Source organism: Oncorhynchus nerka, linkage group LG22 (genome assembly GCF_034236695.1).
Source record: "Oncorhynchus nerka isolate Pitt River linkage group LG22, Oner_Uvic_2.0, whole genome shotgun sequence".
Taxonomy (NCBI): domain Eukaryota; kingdom Metazoa; phylum Chordata; class Actinopteri; order Salmoniformes; family Salmonidae; genus Oncorhynchus; species Oncorhynchus nerka.
Genome location: NC_088417.1, coordinates 82,591,493 through 82,612,285, shown reverse-complemented (window position 1 = coordinate 82,612,285; position 20,793 = coordinate 82,591,493). Strand labels below are relative to the sequence as shown.

Sequence of the window (20,793 nt, the reverse complement as noted above, 5' to 3'; positions counted from 1 at the left end):
CACAGATAAATGTTTGTGATTCTCTTTTTTTATGGGGGACCTACTTTAAATGAGGGACCGACCTTCCCCTCCTCCTCCCCTATCCTGCCTCCCTCTCCTCCTCCCCTATCCTCCATCCCTCCCTCCCTCTCCTCCTCCCCTATCCTCCATCCCTCCCTCCCCCTCCTCCTCCCCTATCCTCCATCCCTCCCTCCCCTCCTCCTCCCCTATCCTCCCTCCCTCTCCTCCTCCCCTATCCTCCATCCCTCCCTCCCCCTCCTCCTCCCCTATCCTCCATCCCTCCCTCCCTCCTCCTCCCCTATCCTCCCTCCCTCTCCTCCTCCCCTATCCTCCATCCCTCCCTCCCTCTCCTCCTCCCCTATCCTCCATCCCTCCCTCCCTCTCCTCCTCCCCTATCCTCCATCCCCCCCCCCTCCTCCTCCCCTATCCTCCATCCCTCCCTCTCCTCCTCCCCTATCCTCCATCCCTCCCTCCCTCTCCTCCTCCCCCTATCCTCCATCCCTCCCTCCCTCCCTCTCCTCCTCCCCTATCCTCAATCCCTCCCTCCCCTCCTCCTCCCCTATCCTCCCTCTCCTCCTCCCCTATCCTCCATCCTTCCCTCTCCTACTCCCCTATCCTCCATCCCTCCCTCCCTCTCCTCCTCCCTCCCTATCCTTTCTCCCCTTCTCCTTCCCTATCCCCCATCCCTCCCTCCCTCTCCTCCTCCCCTATCCTCCATCCCTCCCTCTCCCTCCTCCCCTATCCCCCATCCCTCCCTCCCCTCCTCCTCCCCTATCCTCCCTCCCTATCCTCCATCCCTCCCTCCCCTCCTCCTCCCCTCCTCCTCCCCTATCCTCCCTCCCCCTCTCCTCCTCCCCTATCCTCCCTCTCCTCCTCCCCTATCCTCCATCCCTCCCCCCCTCCTCCTCCCCTATCCTCCATCCCTCCCTCCCCTCCTCCTCCCCCTATCCTCCCTCCCTCTCCTCCTCCCCTATCCTCCATCCCTCCCTCCCTCTCCTCCTCCCCTATCCTCCATCCCTCCCTCCCTCTCCTCCTCCCCCTATCCTCCATCCCCCTCCCCTCCTCCTCCCCTATCCTCCATCCCCCTCCCTCCCTCTCCTCCTCCCCTATCCTCCATCCCTCCCTCCCTCTCCTCCTCCCCTATCCTCCATCCCTCCCTCCCTCTCCTCCTCCCCTATCCTCCATCCCTCCCTCCTCCTCCTCCCCTATCCTCCCTCTCCTCCTCCCCTATCCTCCATCCTTCCCTCTCCTACTCCCCTATCCTCCATCCCTCCCTCCCTCTCCTCCTCCCTCCCCTATCCTTTCTCCCCTTCTCCTTCCCTATCCCCCATCCCTCCCTCCCTCTCCTCCTCCCCTATCCTCTATCCCTCCCTCTCCCTCCTCCCCTATCCCCCATCCCTCCCTCCCCTCCTCCTCCCCTATCCTCCCTCCCTATCCTCCATCCCTCCCTCCCCTCCTCCTCCCCTATCCTCCCTCCCCCTCTCCTCCTCCCCTATCCTCCCTCTCCTCCTCCTCTATCCTCCATCCCTCCCTTCCACTCCCTCTCCTCTATCCTCCCTCCCTCTCCTCCCTCACTCCCTCTCCTCCTCCCCTATCCTACATCCGTCCCTCCCTCTCCTCCTCTATCCTCCCTACCTCCCTCTCCTCCTCCCCTATCCCCCACAAGATCTCACAAGAATTTGTGGTTTCTGCTACATTAGAGCTCAATAGAGGCAGACTAGGGATGCAAGAAGAGCAAGGTTACTTCTTGTCCCCTTACACTAATTAATGGTCTAAACTGGAACGGGAAATGAGGCAGGGGTTGCAGTAATGGGGAGTGTGGGTAGAACACTGCTACATTAGGCCTATATATTTGGCCATCCTTACCAGGAAGGAGTAGATGGATTTTGGGGTGGTGTGTGTTGTAGGGGTGTCTCTGGGTTATCTAAGGAGATAACAGCTCTGTGTCTCACCCCTAAATCCCTGAGACTGGTTCTGGACAACATTAACCACTGCAGAAGCAGAGATTATACTCCCACCTGTTGATTTAGACCTGTCCTGCTAAACATTTACCAGTTTTCCCTGGGATCCTCCCCCCTCACGCACACACTTTTTAACCCTGACCTTTTTAAATACTGTCTGAACTTCTGCATATGTTTTACACAGTGTGTGTGTGTGTGTGTGTGTGTGTGTGTGTGTGTGTGTGTGATAATAACTGACCCTGGAAGGATAGTCTGCTCTAGATAAATCTATGACAAATACCAGGCCATTCATCCACAGGAAATCAATCTTTCTCATAATTCCACTCGTTTTCCTTCTATCTGTTATCTACAGAGCTGCAAAACATACTTTAAACAGAACAGGCCATTATGACCAGGGCCCCATTCAATGTTTGTCAAAATGTCAATGTGTGATGTTGTTGTTTCTTACTCTGTCTGTTCAATGAGGTGCTAAATTAAAGCCAAGGCCATTGGTTTGCAGTGCAGTGGGTGAGTGCGGGATCGATTCTCCTCCCTCTCAGGTTATTGACTTAGAGAGAAAGTGACGACTGTGTGTGTCAAGACGCTTAAACACTTAAGAAATAAATGTTATTGAAATCATTTATAATTATATTTGAATTATGATCAATTGTTATTTTTGTTTTGATGTTTTATAATGCTCTAATGCTCTCAGAATTCGTCATTAGTGGTCTAGCCACGTAAATAACCGCTACTCTGCATATTCTGCCCAGTGTCGCTTTCTTTTTCCCTTTAATGTGTTTTTAATGTATCTTGTCTACGTGTGTGTGATGGACCCCGTCCCCAAACTCTGACCTCTTTTCTCCACTTTGGTGCTTGTTACTGTAATCCCACCATTATTTCTCAGCTCAAGGTGGCTCTCGGGTGTCAGCACTTTTCTGTGTTTGTACAGCATGTGTTTGTGTGTTGGTGTGTCTCTGTGATCAGTCCCCAGTGGCTGAAGCAGCTAGCTGGTAGGCAGAGTTACACTGGGCTAATTTAAAAGGGGCCCAGTCAGAAACCCCATGGCGAAGGGTTACTCTACGACTCCCCTTATCCTTGTTGTGAACCTCATTGTCATGAAGTTACAGTTTGTCTGCTCTCTAAATAAAGGCTGTCTATGCTGTATTTCTCTTCAGAAATGCAGTCAGGAACCAAAGTGTAGAATACTGATCAAATCTGAAGTTGTCTGTCAAATTAAAGGGACTCATAGAGTCTTATTTTACTCCCTAGCCCTGGGGGGGGGCATTGGATGTATTACATTTTTGGTGCAATATTTTATGACCTTCTTCAAATGGTAGGTCATCAGGGAGGCAGCACACAGAGGGCCCAGATAAACAGATATGCAGCACATATTTGGTTTCATCCTCTGTGGAAAAGTATGGAAATGGTTAAGTTAGGGAGTAGAATGGGATAAACAGTCCAGAAGTGGTTGATCAAATAGAGAGCAGGAAGAGGGTGAATAATGAATGTTGTTGTGATGATCATACTGGAACGGAACCTACCACAAATGGCTGTTTTGAATGTCGAAGGCTAAGAGGACTGTGAATGGAGTCTCGACTGTCTGAGGATGACATTTCTGATGGTTTGCTGTGCTGTGGTTTTATGGAATGCTTCAAGGCAGGGAACGTACAGAAATCAAACTTTTGAATGGCTTCCAAACAATGTTCATTTTGTTTTAGTGTAGATTTGGATCAGTTATTTTTCACAAGCCTCCAGCGATCCATCCCTATTGAATTTTATAATAAGGAGGCTTGTTATAGAGGAAGAAGTTTGGTGTACGGAATAAATGATTGATATGAAATGAGATGACGGGCTTATTCCTGTAAGTCCAGACCCCTATAAAACATGACCCCATACAGTAACACATATGTTGGAGGACCAGCACGCCAGTGGAAACCAATACACCATAATGGGTTGCTGTAGCTATGTTGTAACATGTGCACCGGAAACCGATAATTCACTGGTGACACACAAAGAGTAGGGGTTCCCAGGTTTTTAGGCTGACACAGGGTAAGCCGAGCTGGCAGGTATTAGTTGGGGGGGGGGTACTCACCGCATCACAGAGAGATGGAGGGGGAGCCACACACCACGGCAACGGTTGCCATGTGAACGGGTCAATCAGTGCAGTGTAAGTCACGCGTCTTCGGAGGTGTTTCCTCCGGTAGCCTCCAGCATAAATGCCAGCGTACACATTCCCTTACTCCTCTCATTTGCAAAAGAACACATTACTAAATCATTATGTTTTTACAGCAAAACTTACCAGCTTTCCGCCGGATACATTTTCTGTGTTTTATCACTGTGAGATGCTTTATTGTGCAGCTAGGCTCTAGTGAGCACGGCCTCCGCCAACAAAAGCACAGAGACAGGCCAAAGAGGAAGACTAGAAAGAGGAGGAGAGGAAGGAGACAGATAGCACAGCCGCTTCTTCTAAGCTGTGTGGCTTTAAGAGGCCATTTGAACAGGCAGACGCATCGTAACTCCAGTAGGATACAGACACGTTATCCACAACTATTCTGGGCTGCTTTGTTCATGAAAATATATTTTGTAACATTTTAGTAATTTAGCAGATGCTCTTATCCAGAGCAATTTACCGTAGTAAGTGCATACATTTTCATTAAAGCAATTGTACATGAGAGGGCGTGCTAAACAACTGTTTACAGTCATTTTGCACAACCTCAAGGGTACAATTGCTTTTCTACAATGAGTTACCAATTAAATAAAAACTTTATTTTGATAAATGTATTCAAAGGCTACTATTTCATCGCTCAACAAAAATATAGGCCTTGTCCCGACACATCTATGGTTGCTAGCCAAGCCGGCTGGCCGATAATTCTATTGGGTAGGTTGCCAGAGACGCGACCCAGTCATTAAATCTTTTTGTTCTGTATCTATGGACGCGACTCAGTCGTTCATTCTAAATGCTGGCGGGCAACTTTCTTATCCCCTTGTTTGCTAGCTAGCCAACTACGGTTAACAGTGCAGCTAGGAAAACAGCAAAGTAGCAGCATTTGAGTTTGTTTAAGCTGTTTTGGATACATCCATAGCAATGAGCTAATGAGGCGCAATTTCGCCTGGCATAGAAAATGTGCTCTCTCGTCAAGACACTGTTGTTCAGATGAGCTAGCTAACTACACAGCTAACGCAATCACTTCAAGCTGAAGCTGGTAAGACAGCAAACTAGCTGCACTTCATGTCATCTGACCTGTTTTTTTGATTGACATTCCTTTGTATATATCCATAAAAATGCTGATTCATGATTTCGACTGGCTGAGAAAAGATGTCTGTCTCGTCCTGACACGTTAATTCTCAAGTGGACAGTGGAGATCGAATTTCAATTTTGAAACTACATTGCAAATGTTGAGAGACAGACAGCAATGTTTCTACAAACCCCCATTATTGCAAACCAAATGTTAGGCTAGAAGCAAGAGGAAATCATGTAGATGCCTCTTCCGGTGGAGATCAAGTTAATGAATTGACTGGCTGGCTGGGCTGATGGGACAGTGGATTTGCGCAGGGGTTTCTCAGATGGAACAGAAAACGAAATGCCAATTTTTGCATCATAGGCATACCCGTGCTGCTAAACCATTTTTTAAATTAGGGCTTAGAATGTGTCTCAACCAATCACAATGCTTGTTTTGACCAACCCGCTGTAAAAACTGTATTTCCTGTGCTCATCCCCCATGGGAATTGAACCCACAACACTGGAGTTGCAAGTGCCATGCACTACCAAGTGAGCCACACAGGACCAGTAAGAACATGAAGTATACAAAAAAAGCACAACAATGTTGAAAAAAACTGAATCTGTAGTAAGGTTTGAGTTGGTTTTTATTTCCTCAGAATCATATGCATGTGTTTGTTCCCCTTCGTCCTTTTGGGGAATGGTTGGGTATGGAAAACTGAGCCTTATTGTGTTTCCATCCTGTGGAAACCGGCTTTTAGTTTTAGGGGGCCATTTTTCTTGTTGGCAGTTTGATTCCTCCATTGATTGAATATGAGAGACGAGGGCATGAGAAAACACGAGCTTGAATATTTACATTGAAGCTTCCATTTGGGTTCTGCTCCTGTAGTTTGTTTTAATAAGAACTTGACAGAATGCAGTGTAGGGTTTCAGGAATTTCCATGGTGCATGTCAAGTCCAGGGAGCGTCAATGGTCAGCCCTGTAAAGTCAACAGGACTTGAAGCTGCTGACGGTGTGATTGGAATGGACAGTCTGGGACAGTCCTGACAGACAAACAGACACCGTGTGGGTCTCTGGTGAACCAGGGGTAGGACAACAGTGTAATGGATGTCTCACACAGAGGGGATGTAGCCTAGCTGTCTAACCTCTATCAGCGTCACCACGTCCCCTCTTCACTGCCAGTCATGTCTAACCAAACTCTTCCTTTTTTATTCTCTCTTTCTCTTTGGATCACTCACTCGTTTTTCTTCCTTTCTATTTGAGAAGAGGGGATGGTGACGGGAGGGCAAGTGTAGTGTCAGGGGTAGCAGGCATGGTTTCTTTTAGAAAAGCTCTTACCCTAGAAACATGGCCCAAATGTGGCACCTTTGTATAGGGGTGTTCCCAGGGGAGAGAGGCAGACATTTTAATTAAATAAACTGCCAAACGACAATAATGGTCCCCGCCTTTAAATTTCAGTCAACTCACTTTGGTGATAAGATTACAAACCCTTGGCCATATTGTTGTGATTATGTTTGTTTACATGAGTGGGAGGTGTTTACGCAGGAAACCGTAGACCCACTTGTTTCTTCTTCTTCACTTAGCTACTGGGGAAACTGAGACGCTGTGGATCCAGAGCTGTTTCTGCTGCGGCAGTAGACTGCTGCTCTACTTTTAGGATCTCTGGGAGACGCTGATAATGATTCTCTAACTAGCACCATACTCCATGTCTTTCAGTTGGAGCGCGCTCCCCTGAGGTAGAAAGTCTCAGCTTCGGTGAAAAACGTCTGTAATTGCTTTACACAGATGCAAGGACACACATTGTAGGGAGGGTTTCAAAGCTTCTACCACATGATAATTGCTAGCAAGTTCTAACTTTGTTTTTCATCTGTTTTTCCACTTCTTTAGTCGGCGGAATAACTTCCCTGAAAGAAGACAGGAAAGAATATGGGCCATATGCAGATTAGAGTTTGATCATTTGAAAATGATACAATGGTATTGTGTATCAACGTGGCGTTCTGCAGTAGATTATAGACAGTATACATCTCTAACCCATACATCTATTGGATTGGATGTGGCCTTTCCCACCAGCTAGTCAGATGATATTCTCCAACTCATCTCTCCTGAGTATCTACCACCCATTAGTAGCAACATTAATATGGTAATTTCAACACTGTAAATACAGTGAGCTCCAAAAGTATTGGGACAGCGACACATTTCTTGTTGTTTTGGCTCTGTACTCCAGCACTTTGGATTTTAAATGATACAATGGCTGTGAGGTTAACGTGCAGACTGTCATCTTTCATTTAAGGATAATTTCATCCATATCAGATGAACCGTTTAGAAATTACAGCACTTTTTGTACATAGTGCCTCCATTTTAGGTGACCAAAAGTATTAGGACAAATTCACTTATATGTGTATTAAAGTAGTGAAAAGTTTATTTGGTATTCCTAGCACACAATGATTACATCAAGCTTGTGACTCTACAAACTTGTTGGATGCATTTGCTGTTTGTTTTGATTATGTTTCAGATTAAGTTGTGCCCAATAGAAATGAATGGAAATAATGTAGTGTCATTTTGATTCACTTTTATTGTAAATAAGAATATAATATATATTTTTAACACTTTTAATATGGATGTTACCATGATTACAGATAATCCTGAATGAATCGTGAATAATGATGAGTAAAAAAGTTACAGACACACAACTATCATACCCCCAAGACATGCTAACCTCTCACCATTACAATAACAGGGGGGTTAGCATTTTATATCATACCCCCAAGACATGCTAACCTCTCACCATTACAATAACAGGGGGTACCCCCAAGACATGCTAATTTTATATCATACCCCCAAGACATGCTAACCTCTCACCATTACAATAACAGGGGGGTTAGCATTTTATATCATACCCCCAAGACATGCTAACCTCTCACCATTACAATAACAGGGGGGTTAGCATTTTTTGGGGGGTGAGATATTTGTCCGTCTGTTACTTTCTCAATCATCATTATTCAAGATTCAGCATGATTATCCATAATCATGGTAGCATCCACATTAATGTCGAAGTGTTTAGAAACATTATATTCTTATTTACAATAAAAGCTACGCCAAAATGACAGAACTTTAATACACTTATTATACATTTGGTCCCCTAAAATAGGACTATGTACAAACATTTCTAAACGGTCCATCCGATATGGATGAAAATACCCTCAAATTAAAGCTGACAGTCTGCACATGAACCTCATAGTCATTGTATCATTTCAAATCCAAAGTGCTGGAGTACAGAGCCCCAAATAACTGTCCCAATACTTTTGGAGCTCACTGTAACTGCTGATCTGGCAGCACTCTGTTTTATTTGTGAGGCATCATGCTGGATATTGTGACTTTTGTTTGGCTCTACCATAGAATGAGGAATTAGTATACTTAATGCGTAATCTAATAGGATCTCTATGTGCTCCACAACATGTCACTAGTTATCTCCCATGGCAAATGGCTGTGTCTTTACCAATCACGTCTAGGTTTTGTTTAGTTCCTCGCTTGTCCCTTTTTCCCCCACGGGATGAGCAGCCATTTAGTGTAAGGGTCAGGCCTGTAATTGACAGGCTGAACTAAACAAATCTTCCTGGCCCTGGCTGTAGCCAACCAGCCCTATCCTCCCCCCAGCCCCCCCTGGTCTAATCTAACTAATGCACCCAGTATGTGTGCTGGAAAGTGAATTAAACAGAGAAAGCTCAATACCTGATCTGTCCGACGGAGCTGGCTGCATGCACATTAGCAGTTTCTCTGCAATTCCCTGTAATTGTGTTACACCAGTTGGCCGCTGTAATGATCAGGCCTTACACACACTTACACACACTACACACTGTCGTTAATCGCCCCCTCCTCTAGCCTGAAGACGAGGAGCATGCTATCAGACCCAGATCACATCACATGTAGAGACGAGCACAGCAACCTCCCTCAGGCAGCAACAAAATGAAAAGCCTTTGTGTGTGTGTGTGTGTGTGTGTGTGTGTGTGTACTGTAGGTGTGTGTATCTGTCAGTTGTTTTCTCCATTGTGTTTTCATGTGAATTCAAAAAAAAATGTGTGTGTTGTTGAAGTCTTCATATGTTTTTTTCCTTCCACTAATCAGTCTCTCTTCACTCCCCTCTCTACCAACCCCTCAGTCTCCTGCTGTGTGGCTTTGTTTTTCTCCTCATTTCTCTCACTCTGTCATTCCCAGAGCTCTGATACCTGCTTTCTGTCTCCTATGCCAGAGACTACAGCGGGATGAGAGGAACACACCCTCTCCTCTCCTCTCCTCTCCTCTCCTCTCCTCTCCTCTCCTCTCCTCTCCTCTCCTCTCCTCTCCTCTCCTCCTCCCCCTATCCTCCCCTCCTCCTCTCCTCCTCTCCTACCCCATCTCCTCCTGCCATATCCTCCACCCCCCTATCCTCCCCTCCTCTCCTCCTCTCCTCCCCCTCTCCTCCTCTCCTCTCCCTCTCCTCCCCTACTATCCCCCTCTACCCTCTTTTCAACACGTTTCTCCTCTTGGTCTATGTGGACTGACTGGAGGGTTAGGAAAATAGTGTCTATTTGGATTAAAGAGTCATTTCTCCTAATTGCATGAAGCAGATGAATCAGGTGAAGAAGGTAATTCAAATGAAGCAGGTGAAGCATATAAAGCAGGTGAAGCAGGTAAAACTGGTGAAAACTATGAGTGTAAACGATGAGAGTGATGAAAGATCAGGCTGAGGTATAGAATACAAAACACAGGCTCAATGTTCATCTCATGGTTCTGATTTACAGTATAATAATCTGTACTATTTCCTATATCTGTTTATTTGTCTGAGAAGGCTTTATTTCCATGTGGGAAACCGGGAAACGGACAGATTTCAATTAAAGATAGTGGTTTTATAAACCAGATGTTTTGTCCTTATCTTGTTATTCGTGTCGGGATATTTTACATGATACATGGGGGTTTTATCAGTACATAAAACATATGGATTACACATTTCAACTCCTTGTCTGACGGAATTTGAGTTACATACTGAGATAACTGAGAAAGGAGGAATACAGCCACTAAAGAGTTTGTTGTGTTGATTTGTTTTGTGTTGCCATGTGCTCAGCCATTTGTCCTGGCCCCTAATGGAGAGCCCAGTTTGAATCCAGAGCAGCTCTTTCAATATTTATACCTCTTAACCGGCTGATTTATAATGATGGGCCTTTGCCTCATTCCACAGCAGCAGGACGCCGCGCTGCGCTCAATAGATAGGAGAGAGAGGAGAGATGGAGGGGAGACATCAAGAAAGAGCAGACGGTATAGGCAGAGGAGACGTTATAGAGGAGAATGGTTGCTTTGACACCTTAAAAGGACCATCCCTAAACCCCCTCAAATCAAGGGGATGGTAAGATCTACAAAAATGGTCATATGATGCCCATTCTGTCCTGGGTGGCCTCACTGACCTCTGTATAGTCTCCTATGTCATTATCTCCCCGATCCACCTGCCCTTCTCAACCCCCTCCTCTCCTTTCCCAGCAACTCCCAGGGTGCATGACGGTGTCCTGGCACCTACCTCCCAGCTGACATCCCATGATCCATTGCTTGGGAAGAGGATCTGTGTTTGGCAGCCTCTCTGGGGGCTGGTTTGTCAGAGACAGGGTCATCAGATATGCCTACATCAGATATGCCTGTGTGTCAGTGAATTATAGTCAGGGTAGGCTTTAAAAAGCTTTTATGAAAAGCCTCATAAAAAATGTTACTGAAAAGAAGTGTTATTATTTTTTGTTAGGTATTGTTTTTACGCAATAGTCATAATAATCATCTAAAAGTGCATCAAAAGCTCAGCAAAGGCCCCAGGGCATTATGCCTTTCTTTCCATCCATTCAAAGGCATTACAATCCTTGAGGCACATGGCCTTATCTGACTCCAGTCACTGTTAATGGACAGGGTCAACTGCTTTGCCTATCTTGATGTATCTTAATTGGAGCAAATTTCATATTTTGCTTAAACATGTGGTGTGGGTATAACTGGGGTAAGCTGTGCACAGGCAACCACCATGAAACCACCTCCCTCACTGCTGCTGTCGGGCAGTTGAACAGAGTGAGTACTGGTCTGTCCACTTGTCGGAAACCTCATTACCAATTCATAATTGGACATTGAAAATCAAATCAAGAGTCAGCTTTCTATTCCGCAACAAAGCCTCCTTCACTCACGCCGCCAAGCTTACCCTAGTAAAACTGACTATCCTACCGATCCTCGACTTCGGCGATGTCATCTACAAAATGGCTTCCAACACTCTACTCAGCAAACTGGATGCAGTCTATCACAGTGCCATCCGTTTTGTCACCAAAGCACCTTATACCACCCACCACTGCGACTTGTATGCTCTAGTCGGCTGGCCCTCGCTACATATTCGTCGCCAGACCCACTGGCTCCAGGTCATCTACAAGTCCATGCTAGGTAAAGCTCCGCCTTATCTCAGTTCACTGGTCACGATGGCAACACCCATCCGTAGCACGCGCTCCAGCAGGTGTATCTCACTGATCATCCCTAAAGCCAACACCTCATTTGGCCGCCTTTCGTTCCAGTACTCTGCTGCCTGTGACTGGAACGAACTGCAAAAATCGCTGAAGTTGGAGACTTTTATCTCCCTCACCAACTTCAAACATCAGCTATCTGAGCAGCTAACCGATCGCTGCAGCTGTACATAGTCTATTGGTAAATAGCCCACCCATTTTCACCTACCTCATTCCCATACTGTTTTTATACTGTTTTTTTTATTTTTTATTTATTTACTTTTCTGCTCTTTTGCACACCAATATCTCTACCTGTACATGACCATCTGATCATTTATCACTCCAGTGTTAATCTGCAAAATTGTATTATTCGCCTACCTCCTCATGCCTTTTGCACACATTGTATATAGACTGCCCATTTTTTTTTCTACTGTGTTATTGACTTGTTAATTGTTTACTCCATGTGTAACTCTGTGTTGTCTGTTCACACTGCTATGCTTTATCTTGGCCAGGTCGCAGTTGCAAATGAGAACTTGTTCTCAACTAGCCTACCTGGTTAAATAAAGGTGAAATAAAATAAAAAATTTACTTTTGTTGTAACTACCGAAAACTATATGTATCCCTGACATTGTGTTATATTTCTGATGTCAGTGATCTGAAAGCCACGCGTCTGATTAGCTAGTCAACTACTTCACTTAACACTAGTGGCATGGAATAGCTATGATCACTGGAAGAATTGTAAATCCATGTCACAGTGGTATGAAAAGTCACTCTGTCATTGTCCCTGTCCTGTCCACATGACCCTCTGGTACTCACCGCATGATCATCCCATCTGTTCCCCCCTTCCCTCTGCTGGGGAGAGAAGAGATAGAGTGTGAGGAGGAGGGAGATTGTTAGGGGAGAGACAAATTGTAGGAGAGAATAGAAGAAGATAAGAGAGCTATATTAACGCTGGGGTGTGTAGGAGGATGATTCAGCCATCCCGGCCAGGTTGTGTGGGATAGTCTTCAGTGGGATAGAGAAAGGTGTGGAGAAGAAAGGGAATGAGACACTAATCCTACTGTTTATTCTGGTCCTCCCCTCCCTGTCTCTCCGTAGGTATGTTCCCTATCCTCAGCCAGGTCCGTGTGCTGTTGGGACATAGCCCCCTGTCTTCCTACTCATCCTCTCTCATCCCCTCTTCTTCATCCTCTTCTCTTCTCCTCTGCGGTCTGTTTGTTTTCTGTGTTGTGTCTCAGTGACATTAGCCTCAGTAATCCTATTGAAACGGCCTCAGACACCCAGAGTCGGGTTCCGTAGGGTTCCGGCGTTTCCATGGAGATCACATGACGCCTAATTAAGCTCATTAAGGCTCGTTATTAAAGCTTGTTAAATCTCCTCTTGACATGGAGGCGCAGCTCCTGGTGTCTGACTTTAGTCATTCACACACACGCACACACACACACACACACATGTAGACACACACACACAGAGACATACGCATACATACGCAGACACACACAAGCACACACACACTCCCAGGTCTAGCTAATGGGTTGTGGCTGTGTAATTAAAGCTGTCAGTAAGGCCTGTAGTCTGCCCTCCTCCCTGGCTAGAGGGGACAGGAGGGTTGCATCACCGGGACTCTCATTACAATAACGCAGACACGTTTGGCACAAAATCTGTTGAATTCCTTGAAATATACAGTATAAGATGTCCTGTTCATTCTCAGGGTAATACCAGGCAAATATCATCTGAAATATACAGTATAAGATGTCCTGTTTATTCTCAGGGTAATACCAGGTAAATATCATCTGAAATATACAGTATAAGATGTCCTGTTTATTCTCAGGGTAATACCGGGCAAATATCATATGAAATATACAGTATAAGATGTCCTGTTTATTCTCAGGGTAATACCGGGCAAATATCATCTGAAATAAACAGTATAAGATGTCCTGTTTATTCTCAGGGTAATACCGGGCAAATATAATCTGAAATAAACAGTATAAGATGTTCCTCAGGTTACCAGGCAAATATCATCTGAAATAAACAGTATAAGATGTCCTGTTTATTCTCAGGGTAATACCAGGCAAATATCATCTGAAATAAACAGTAAAAAAAGGTTATCAAATCTCCTTCAGGTCTTTATTCAAATATTAGTTTTTTTTTCAATGTTGCTGGTCATGAATAACACATTTGAGGCTGAGGAGAATGAGCCAGTGTAACAGCTGCCTGAATAAGATTCAGAGAGAAGATTGAAGGCCCTCACACACTCTATCCCTCAGCAAACAGGATGGAACAGCCAGGCCTGGTCACTCACACACACACACACACACACACACACACACACACACACACACACACACACACACACACCATGTAACTCCCTGCCCCCCTAACCTCTCTTGGGCGTTTACACCTCCATTAAAAATATTGTTCCTTTGGCTCAGAGCTGAAATAGTAAACTGTGGTGAGTGCGGCTGTCTTCAGCGGGCTGTGGAGCCGTGTGTGTGGCTCTGTACTGTGTGCTGGGGTAGACAGTTGGGCTCAGTGGGTGTACAGGGGCAGGGAGTCTAGAGAGAGGGACTCCTACAGAACATGAATCAACCCTTTGATGCTGACTTGCCCTGACATCAACAATGAGGCCTTTCACAGTCCTCACCCACCTCTGAGGAGTACCTCACACACACACACACACACACACACACACACACACACACACACACACACACACACACACACACACACACACACCTATTGGCATGGGTCCTCAGATCCTCCAAAAGTTCTACAGCTGCACCGTCGAGAGCTTCCTGACTGGTTGCATCACTGCCTGGTATGGCAATTGCTCGGCATCTGACCGTAAGGCGCTACAGAGGGTAGTACGTACGGCCCAGTGTATCACTGGGGCCAAGCTTCCTGCCATCCAACCTCTATACCAGGTGGTGTCAGAGGAAGGCCCTAAAAATTGTCCAGCCACCCAAGTCATAGACTGTTCTCTCTGCTACCGCACGGCAAGCGGTACCGGAGCACCAAGTCTAGGTCCAAAATGCTCCTTCCTTAACAGCTTCTACCACCAAGCCATAAGACTGCTGAACAGTTAATCAAATGGCCACCCGGACTATTTACAATAACACACCCATTTTTTTACGCTGCTGCTACTCGCTGTTTATTATCTCTGCATTATCACTTTACCCCTACCTACATATACATATCACCTCAATTACCACGACTAACCTGTACCCCCGCACATTGACTCTGTACCGGTACTCCCTGTATATATAGCCTAGTTATTGTTATTTTATTGTGTTTCTTTATATATATACAGTATATATTTTTTCTTCATTTATTTAGTAAATATTTTCTTAACTGAACTTATTTTTCTTAAAACTGCATGTTGGTTAAGGGCTTTTAAGTAAGCATTTCACAGTAAGGTCTACACCTGTTGTATTTGACACATGTGACAAATAACATTTGATTTGATATGATTTTGACACACACACATAGGCAGCTTTCCACCGCTTCCGTTTGCAAGGAGTCAAACTTTAGAGGAAAGGAACAAGAGTCTGAAACAGCACGGGAATGAGGTGCAACACAAGGAGTCAAACTTTAGAGGAAAGGAACAAGAGTTTGAAACAGCACGGGAATGAGGTGCAACACAAGGAGTCAAACATTAGAGGAAAGGAACAAGAGTCTGAAACAGCACGGGAATGAGGTGCAACACAAGGAGTCAACCTTTAGAGGAAAGGAACAAGAGTCTGAAACAGCACGGGAATGAGGTGCAACACAAGGAGTCAAACTTTAGAGGAAAGGAACAAGGGTCTGAAACAGCACGGGAAAGGTGCAACACAAGGAGTCAAACTTTAGAGGAAAGGAACAAGGGTCTGAAACAGCACGGGAATGAGGTGCAACACAAGGAGTCAAACTTTAGAGGAAAGGAACAAGAGTCTGAAACAGCACGGGAATGAGGTGCAACACAAGGAGTGAGAATGAGAAAAGAGTCAGACACATTGAAAAACAGAAAGAGCCCTGTATTTTCCCCTGTCCTACCACTTTGTATTTTCACTGTGAAGCAAGTTAAGGTTATAGTTCTTGTTAAAGTTCTCTGTAGCAATTACTTTGTAAGAGTGCTACAACGGGAATGAAATAGAATTGAATGGAATACAATTAAAGTGGACATGGTAAGGTGACAGAGATCTGGGCAGTGCCACTCACAGAGTAACCCTCCAACATGATTGCCATATTTCCACCTCTCTGTAAAATAGTGTTACTCTCGGTAATGCACAGTGTGTCTGTCCTAAAAAAAAAAGTAAAGAGGCTATACAGTCCACAGTCTGTCAGGTTTGACTGTCCCATAGTGAAGCATTATACAACGGCTATCTCATCAGCCCAGCCAGACAATATATAAACTTGATCTCCACTATAAAAAGCATCTAGATATTATCTCCCATTTCTTTTAGACTAGCAAATGGTTTTCAACAGTGAATATTTGTAATAACCTTGCTGTCTGTCTCTCTGATAACTGCCTTAATATTGAAATGTGATCTCCAGCTGTCCTATGGTAATGAACGTGTCAGGATTCGCGACAAGACAGACAGGCTGCTAGTTTTTCTCAGCCAGTCGAAATCAGGAATCAGCATAATTTCTATGGATTTAAACAAAGACATGTCAATAGAAAAAAAGGAAATGCAGCTAGTTTGCTGTCATTTCCACTTCAGTCTTAAGGGATTGTGTTAGCTGTGTAATTGGCTGTCTCTTCTGATCGGTGGAGTGACGACAGATCAAATGTTCTATGCCAGGCGAAAATTGCAGATCATTAGCTCATTGTTATGTATGTGTCCCAAAACAACCACTATAAAACAGCTTAAACAGCTACTTTGCTGTTATTCTGGCTGCTCTGATTGACGTGATTGTGTTAGTCAAAGTTGACTAGCTAGCAAGCATGGGATAAGAATGTTATCAGCCATCATGGCAACGGAACATTTAGAACGAACGACTTTGTCTCGTCCATAGATTTAAAACAAAAAGACTTGAACAACTGAACCAATCAATCGAACGACCCAGCTGGCTTTGGTGGCAAACCTAGATTCGTGTCAGGACAATATATCGTGGAAGGATGAAATAATATGAATAAATTCATCAAAATAATGTTTTTAATGAAAATATGTCAATCACTATTTGAATATGTTGAAAATCCGTTTCATAAAAGTGCTAATGCCACTTTTGGAGGAAATATTGGCTCGGTTTGATGGCATCAACCCATTTACCTGTGACTGTATTCATGATACAGCTCTGCCTCACCTTATGGTCTTTATAAAACTGTTACCAACATATTAGAATAACAATGATTTACATATTTTCCTGAAAACATTATTTTGATAAGTAAATTCATACAATTTCATTCTTCCACCAGAAGATACAATATAGTCCGGACCAAAATCTGGTTGTTAGTTATTTTGGTCATGTGGCTACAGACGCGACCCAGTCCTTAATTATTTTTGCGTAGTTGCTATGCAAAATGACTGGTCGTCAGTTCTAAACAAAATGGTTGCTATGCAGGCTGGATAATGTTCTTCAGATAACTCAGTTAAGTCAAAACATTGAGCCTGGGATGAAAGTACACTAGCTGCATTTTCCTTTGTTTGATCTTCTTTCCGATTGACATTTACTTGAATATGTCCATGATTGATGGGTGATTTCATCAAGCTCAGAAAAAGTTGTCTCATCGTGTCTGGGGACATTTCACTCGATGTATGGTACTACAGAGATCGGTATTCAAAAGTGAAACATTGCTTCAGTCGGACAGACAGATGTTGAGGCTTATATTAACCCCTGCTGTACCAAACTAAATGATAGTCTGGAAGCAAGGGAGTTGAGTTGAGATAAATACAAGAGATGATTCAGACAGCAACATGAACATGATATTCTCATGGAGGCGCAGTGATCATTTTCAGATGGAACTGTTAGCAGGCATAGGTGTGTCTGTGATGACCAATACAGCAAGTCCTGGAACACTGCTCATCCAATCCAGGATCCAAACAACCAGTTTAATTATACTTTAGACCACACAATGTCGCACGGTAGTTATGGCGGCGAGACTCACAGTCTATATATAAAGTCTATTTATAAAGGTCTTCCTGGAAGTCTCCCTAGAGAGGAAAGACGGATGGTGAAACTCTAGAGTGTCTGTGTAGAAGGGGGAGTAGGAAAGTCGAAAGGATACAACCTACAGTAGATTATGGACATTGGATAACTGATATCACTGGCTATCACTTTGACCACAAGCAGTTTATTATATGTCTACTGCTATATTGTAGGTGTGATAATTATTTGTGTGCCCATAACTCTGTTTGACCCTTTCATTTTCCTATATGATGATAGACTCTGCTTCACTGGGCTGGTGGCAGTAATTAGCTTTAGCGCTAGTGTTTTACCTTGACTAGCCACTCACACTGTGCTGCTCTGGGAGGAGTAACACTCATAGACTTTGACACCATTAGAGCCTGCCTCACATTGGAGATAGATAGATATCTTGGGTTCAACCCTTCTGCTTGGTTTAACAAGCCGTCCACCACTCTAATGCAATGATGACTGTATAGCCTGTAGTTATTATCACTCAATCATCTTTTGATTTTCTGCTGCTGGACTGTACGCATGAACATTACTGAAACAGATCTGTAAGATGGGTGGAATATGTGAGGCCATCTGCAATAGCAGTAACAGCAGTAGCAGTAGTAGTAGCAGTACCAGCAGTTGCAGTAACAGCAGCAGCAGCAGTAACAGCAGCAGCAGCAGTAACAGCAGCAGCAGCAGTAACACCAGTTGCAACAGTAGCAGCAGCAGTAACAGCAGTAGGAGTGTCAGCAGTAGCGGTAGCAGTAGAAGTGTCAGCAGTAGCGGTAGCAGTAGAAGTGTCAGCAGTAGCGGTAGCAGTAGAAGTGTCAACAGTAGGGGTAGCAGCAGCAGCAGTAACAGTAGTAGAAGTGTCAGCAGTAGCGGTAGCAGCAGCAGCAGTAACAGTAGTAGAAGTGTCAGCAGTAGCGGTAGCAGCAGCAGCAGTAACAGTAGTAGTAGTGCCAGCAGTAGCGGTAGCAGCAGCAGCAGTAACAGGAGTAGCAGAAGCAGTAACAGCAGTAGAAGTGTCAGCAGTAGCGGTAGCAGCAGCAGCAGTAACAGCAGTAGAAGTGTCAGCAGTAGCGGTAGCAGCAGCAGCAGCACTAACAGTAGTAGAAGTGTCAGCAGTAGCGGTAGCAGCAGCAGGAGTAACAGTAGTAGAAGTGTCAGCAGTAGCGGTAGCAGCAGCAGCAGTAACAGCAGTAGAAGTGTCAGCAGTAGCGGTAGCAGCAGCAGCAGTAACAGCAGTAGAAGTGTCAGCAGTAGCGGTAGCAGCAGCAGAAGTAACAGTAGTAGAAGTGTCAGCAGTAGCGGTAGCAGCAGCAGCAGTAACAGTAACAGCAGTAGAAGTGTCAGCAGTAGCGATAGCAGCAGCAGCAGTAACAGCAGTAGAAGTGTCAGCAGTAGCGGTAGCAGCAGCAGCAGTAACAGTAGTAGAATTGTCAGCAGTAGCGGTAGCAGCAGCAGCAGTAACAGTAGTAGAAGTGTCAGCAGTAGCGGTAGCAGCAGCAGCAGTAACAGTAGTAGAATTGTCAGCAGTAGCGGTAGCAGCAGCAGCAGTAACAGTAGTAGAAGTGTCAGCAGTAGCGGCAGCAGCAGCAGCAGTAACAGCAGTAGAAGTGTCAGCAGTAGCGGTAGCAGCAGCAGCAGTAACAGTAGTAGAAGTGTCAGCAGTAGCGGCAGTAGCAGCAGCAGTAACAGTAGTAGAAGTGTCAGCAGTAGCGGTAGCAGCAGCAGTAACAGTAGTAGAAGTGTCAGCAGTAGCGGTACCGGTAGCAGCAGCAGTAACAGTAGTAGAAGTGTCAGCAGTAGCGGTAGCAGCAGCAGTAACAGTAGTAGAAGTGTCAACAGTAGCGGTAGCAGCAGCAGCAGCAGTAACAGCAGTAGAAGTGTCAGCAGTAGCGGTAGCAGCAGCAGTAACAGCAGTAGAAGTGTCAGCAGTAGCGGTAGCAGCAGCAGCAGTAACAGCAGTAGAAGTGTAAGCAGTAGCGGTAGCAGCACCAGCAGCAGTAACAGTAGTAGAAGTGTCAGCAGTAGCGGTAGCAGCAGCAGTAACAGTAGTAGAAGTGTCAGCAGTAGCGGTAGCAGCAGCAGCAGTAACAGTAGTAGAAGTGTCAGCAGTAGCGGCAGCAGCAGCAGCAGTAACAGCAGTAGAAGTGTCAGCAGTAGCGGTAGCAGCAGCAGCAGTAACAGTAGTAGAAGTGTCAGCAGTAGCGGCAGTAGCAGCAGCAGTAACAGTAGTAGAAGTGTCAGCAGTAGCGGTAGCAGCAGCAGTAACAGTAGTAGAAGTGTCAGCAGTAGCGGTACCGGTAGCAGCAGCAGTAACAGTAGTAGAAGTGTCAACAGTAGCGGTAGCAGCAGCAGCAGCAGTAACAGCAGTAGAAGTGTCAGCAGTAGCGGTAGCAGCAGCAGCAGTAACAGTAGTAGAAGTGTCAGCAGTAGCGGTAGCAGCAGCAGCAGTAACAGCAGTAGAGGTGTCAGCAGTAGCGGTAGCAGCAGCAGCAGCAGTAACAGTAGTAGAAGTGTCAGCAGTAGCGGTAGCAGCAGCAGCAGTAACAGTAGTAGAAGTGTCAGCAGTAGCGGTAGCAGCAGCAGCAGCAGTAACAGTAGTAGAAGAGTCAGCAGTAGCGGTAGCAGCAGCAGCAGTAACAGTAGTAGAAGTGTCAGCAGTAGCGGTAGCAGCAGCAGTAACAGTAGTAGAAGTGTCAGCAGTAGCGGTAGCAGCAGCAGCAGCAGTAACAGTAGTAGAAGAGTCAGCAGTAGCGGTAGCAGCAGCAGCATTAACAGCAGTAGAAGTGTCAGCAGTAGCGGTAGCAGCAGCAACAGTAACAGTAGTAGAAGTGTCAGCAGTAGCAGCAGCAGCAGTAACAGTAGTAGAAGTGTCAGCAGTAGCAGCAGCAGCAGTAACAGTAGTAGAAGTGTCAGCAGTAGCGGTACCGGTAGCAGCAGCAGTAACAGTAGTAGAAGTGTCAGCAGTAGTGGTAGCAGCAGCAGTAACAGTAGTAGAAGTGTCAGCAGTAGCGGTAGCAGCAGCAGTAACAGTAGTAGAAG

At 45.3% G+C, this 20,793-nt stretch overlaps 2 protein-coding genes across 3 annotated transcripts in view; both read left to right on the top strand.

Moving 5' to 3' along the window:
* The window catches only part of LOC135563860 (mucin-21-like), a gene marked incomplete at its 3' end in the record, with an annotated part of 34,313 nt that extends 14,062 nt beyond the window's left edge, over positions 1–20,251 (top strand). The window contains exon 2 of the mRNA XM_065007701.1: positions 19,070–20,251. Within this exon, the coding sequence (XP_064863773.1) occupies positions 19,070–20,251 (1,182 nt within the window). The remainder of the gene's footprint in view (positions 1–19,069) is intronic.
* LOC115119317 (netrin receptor UNC5C-like) overlaps positions 1–20,793 on the top strand; it is a 327,268-nt gene that overhangs the window by 19,258 nt on the left and 287,217 nt on the right. The window lies entirely within an intron of this gene.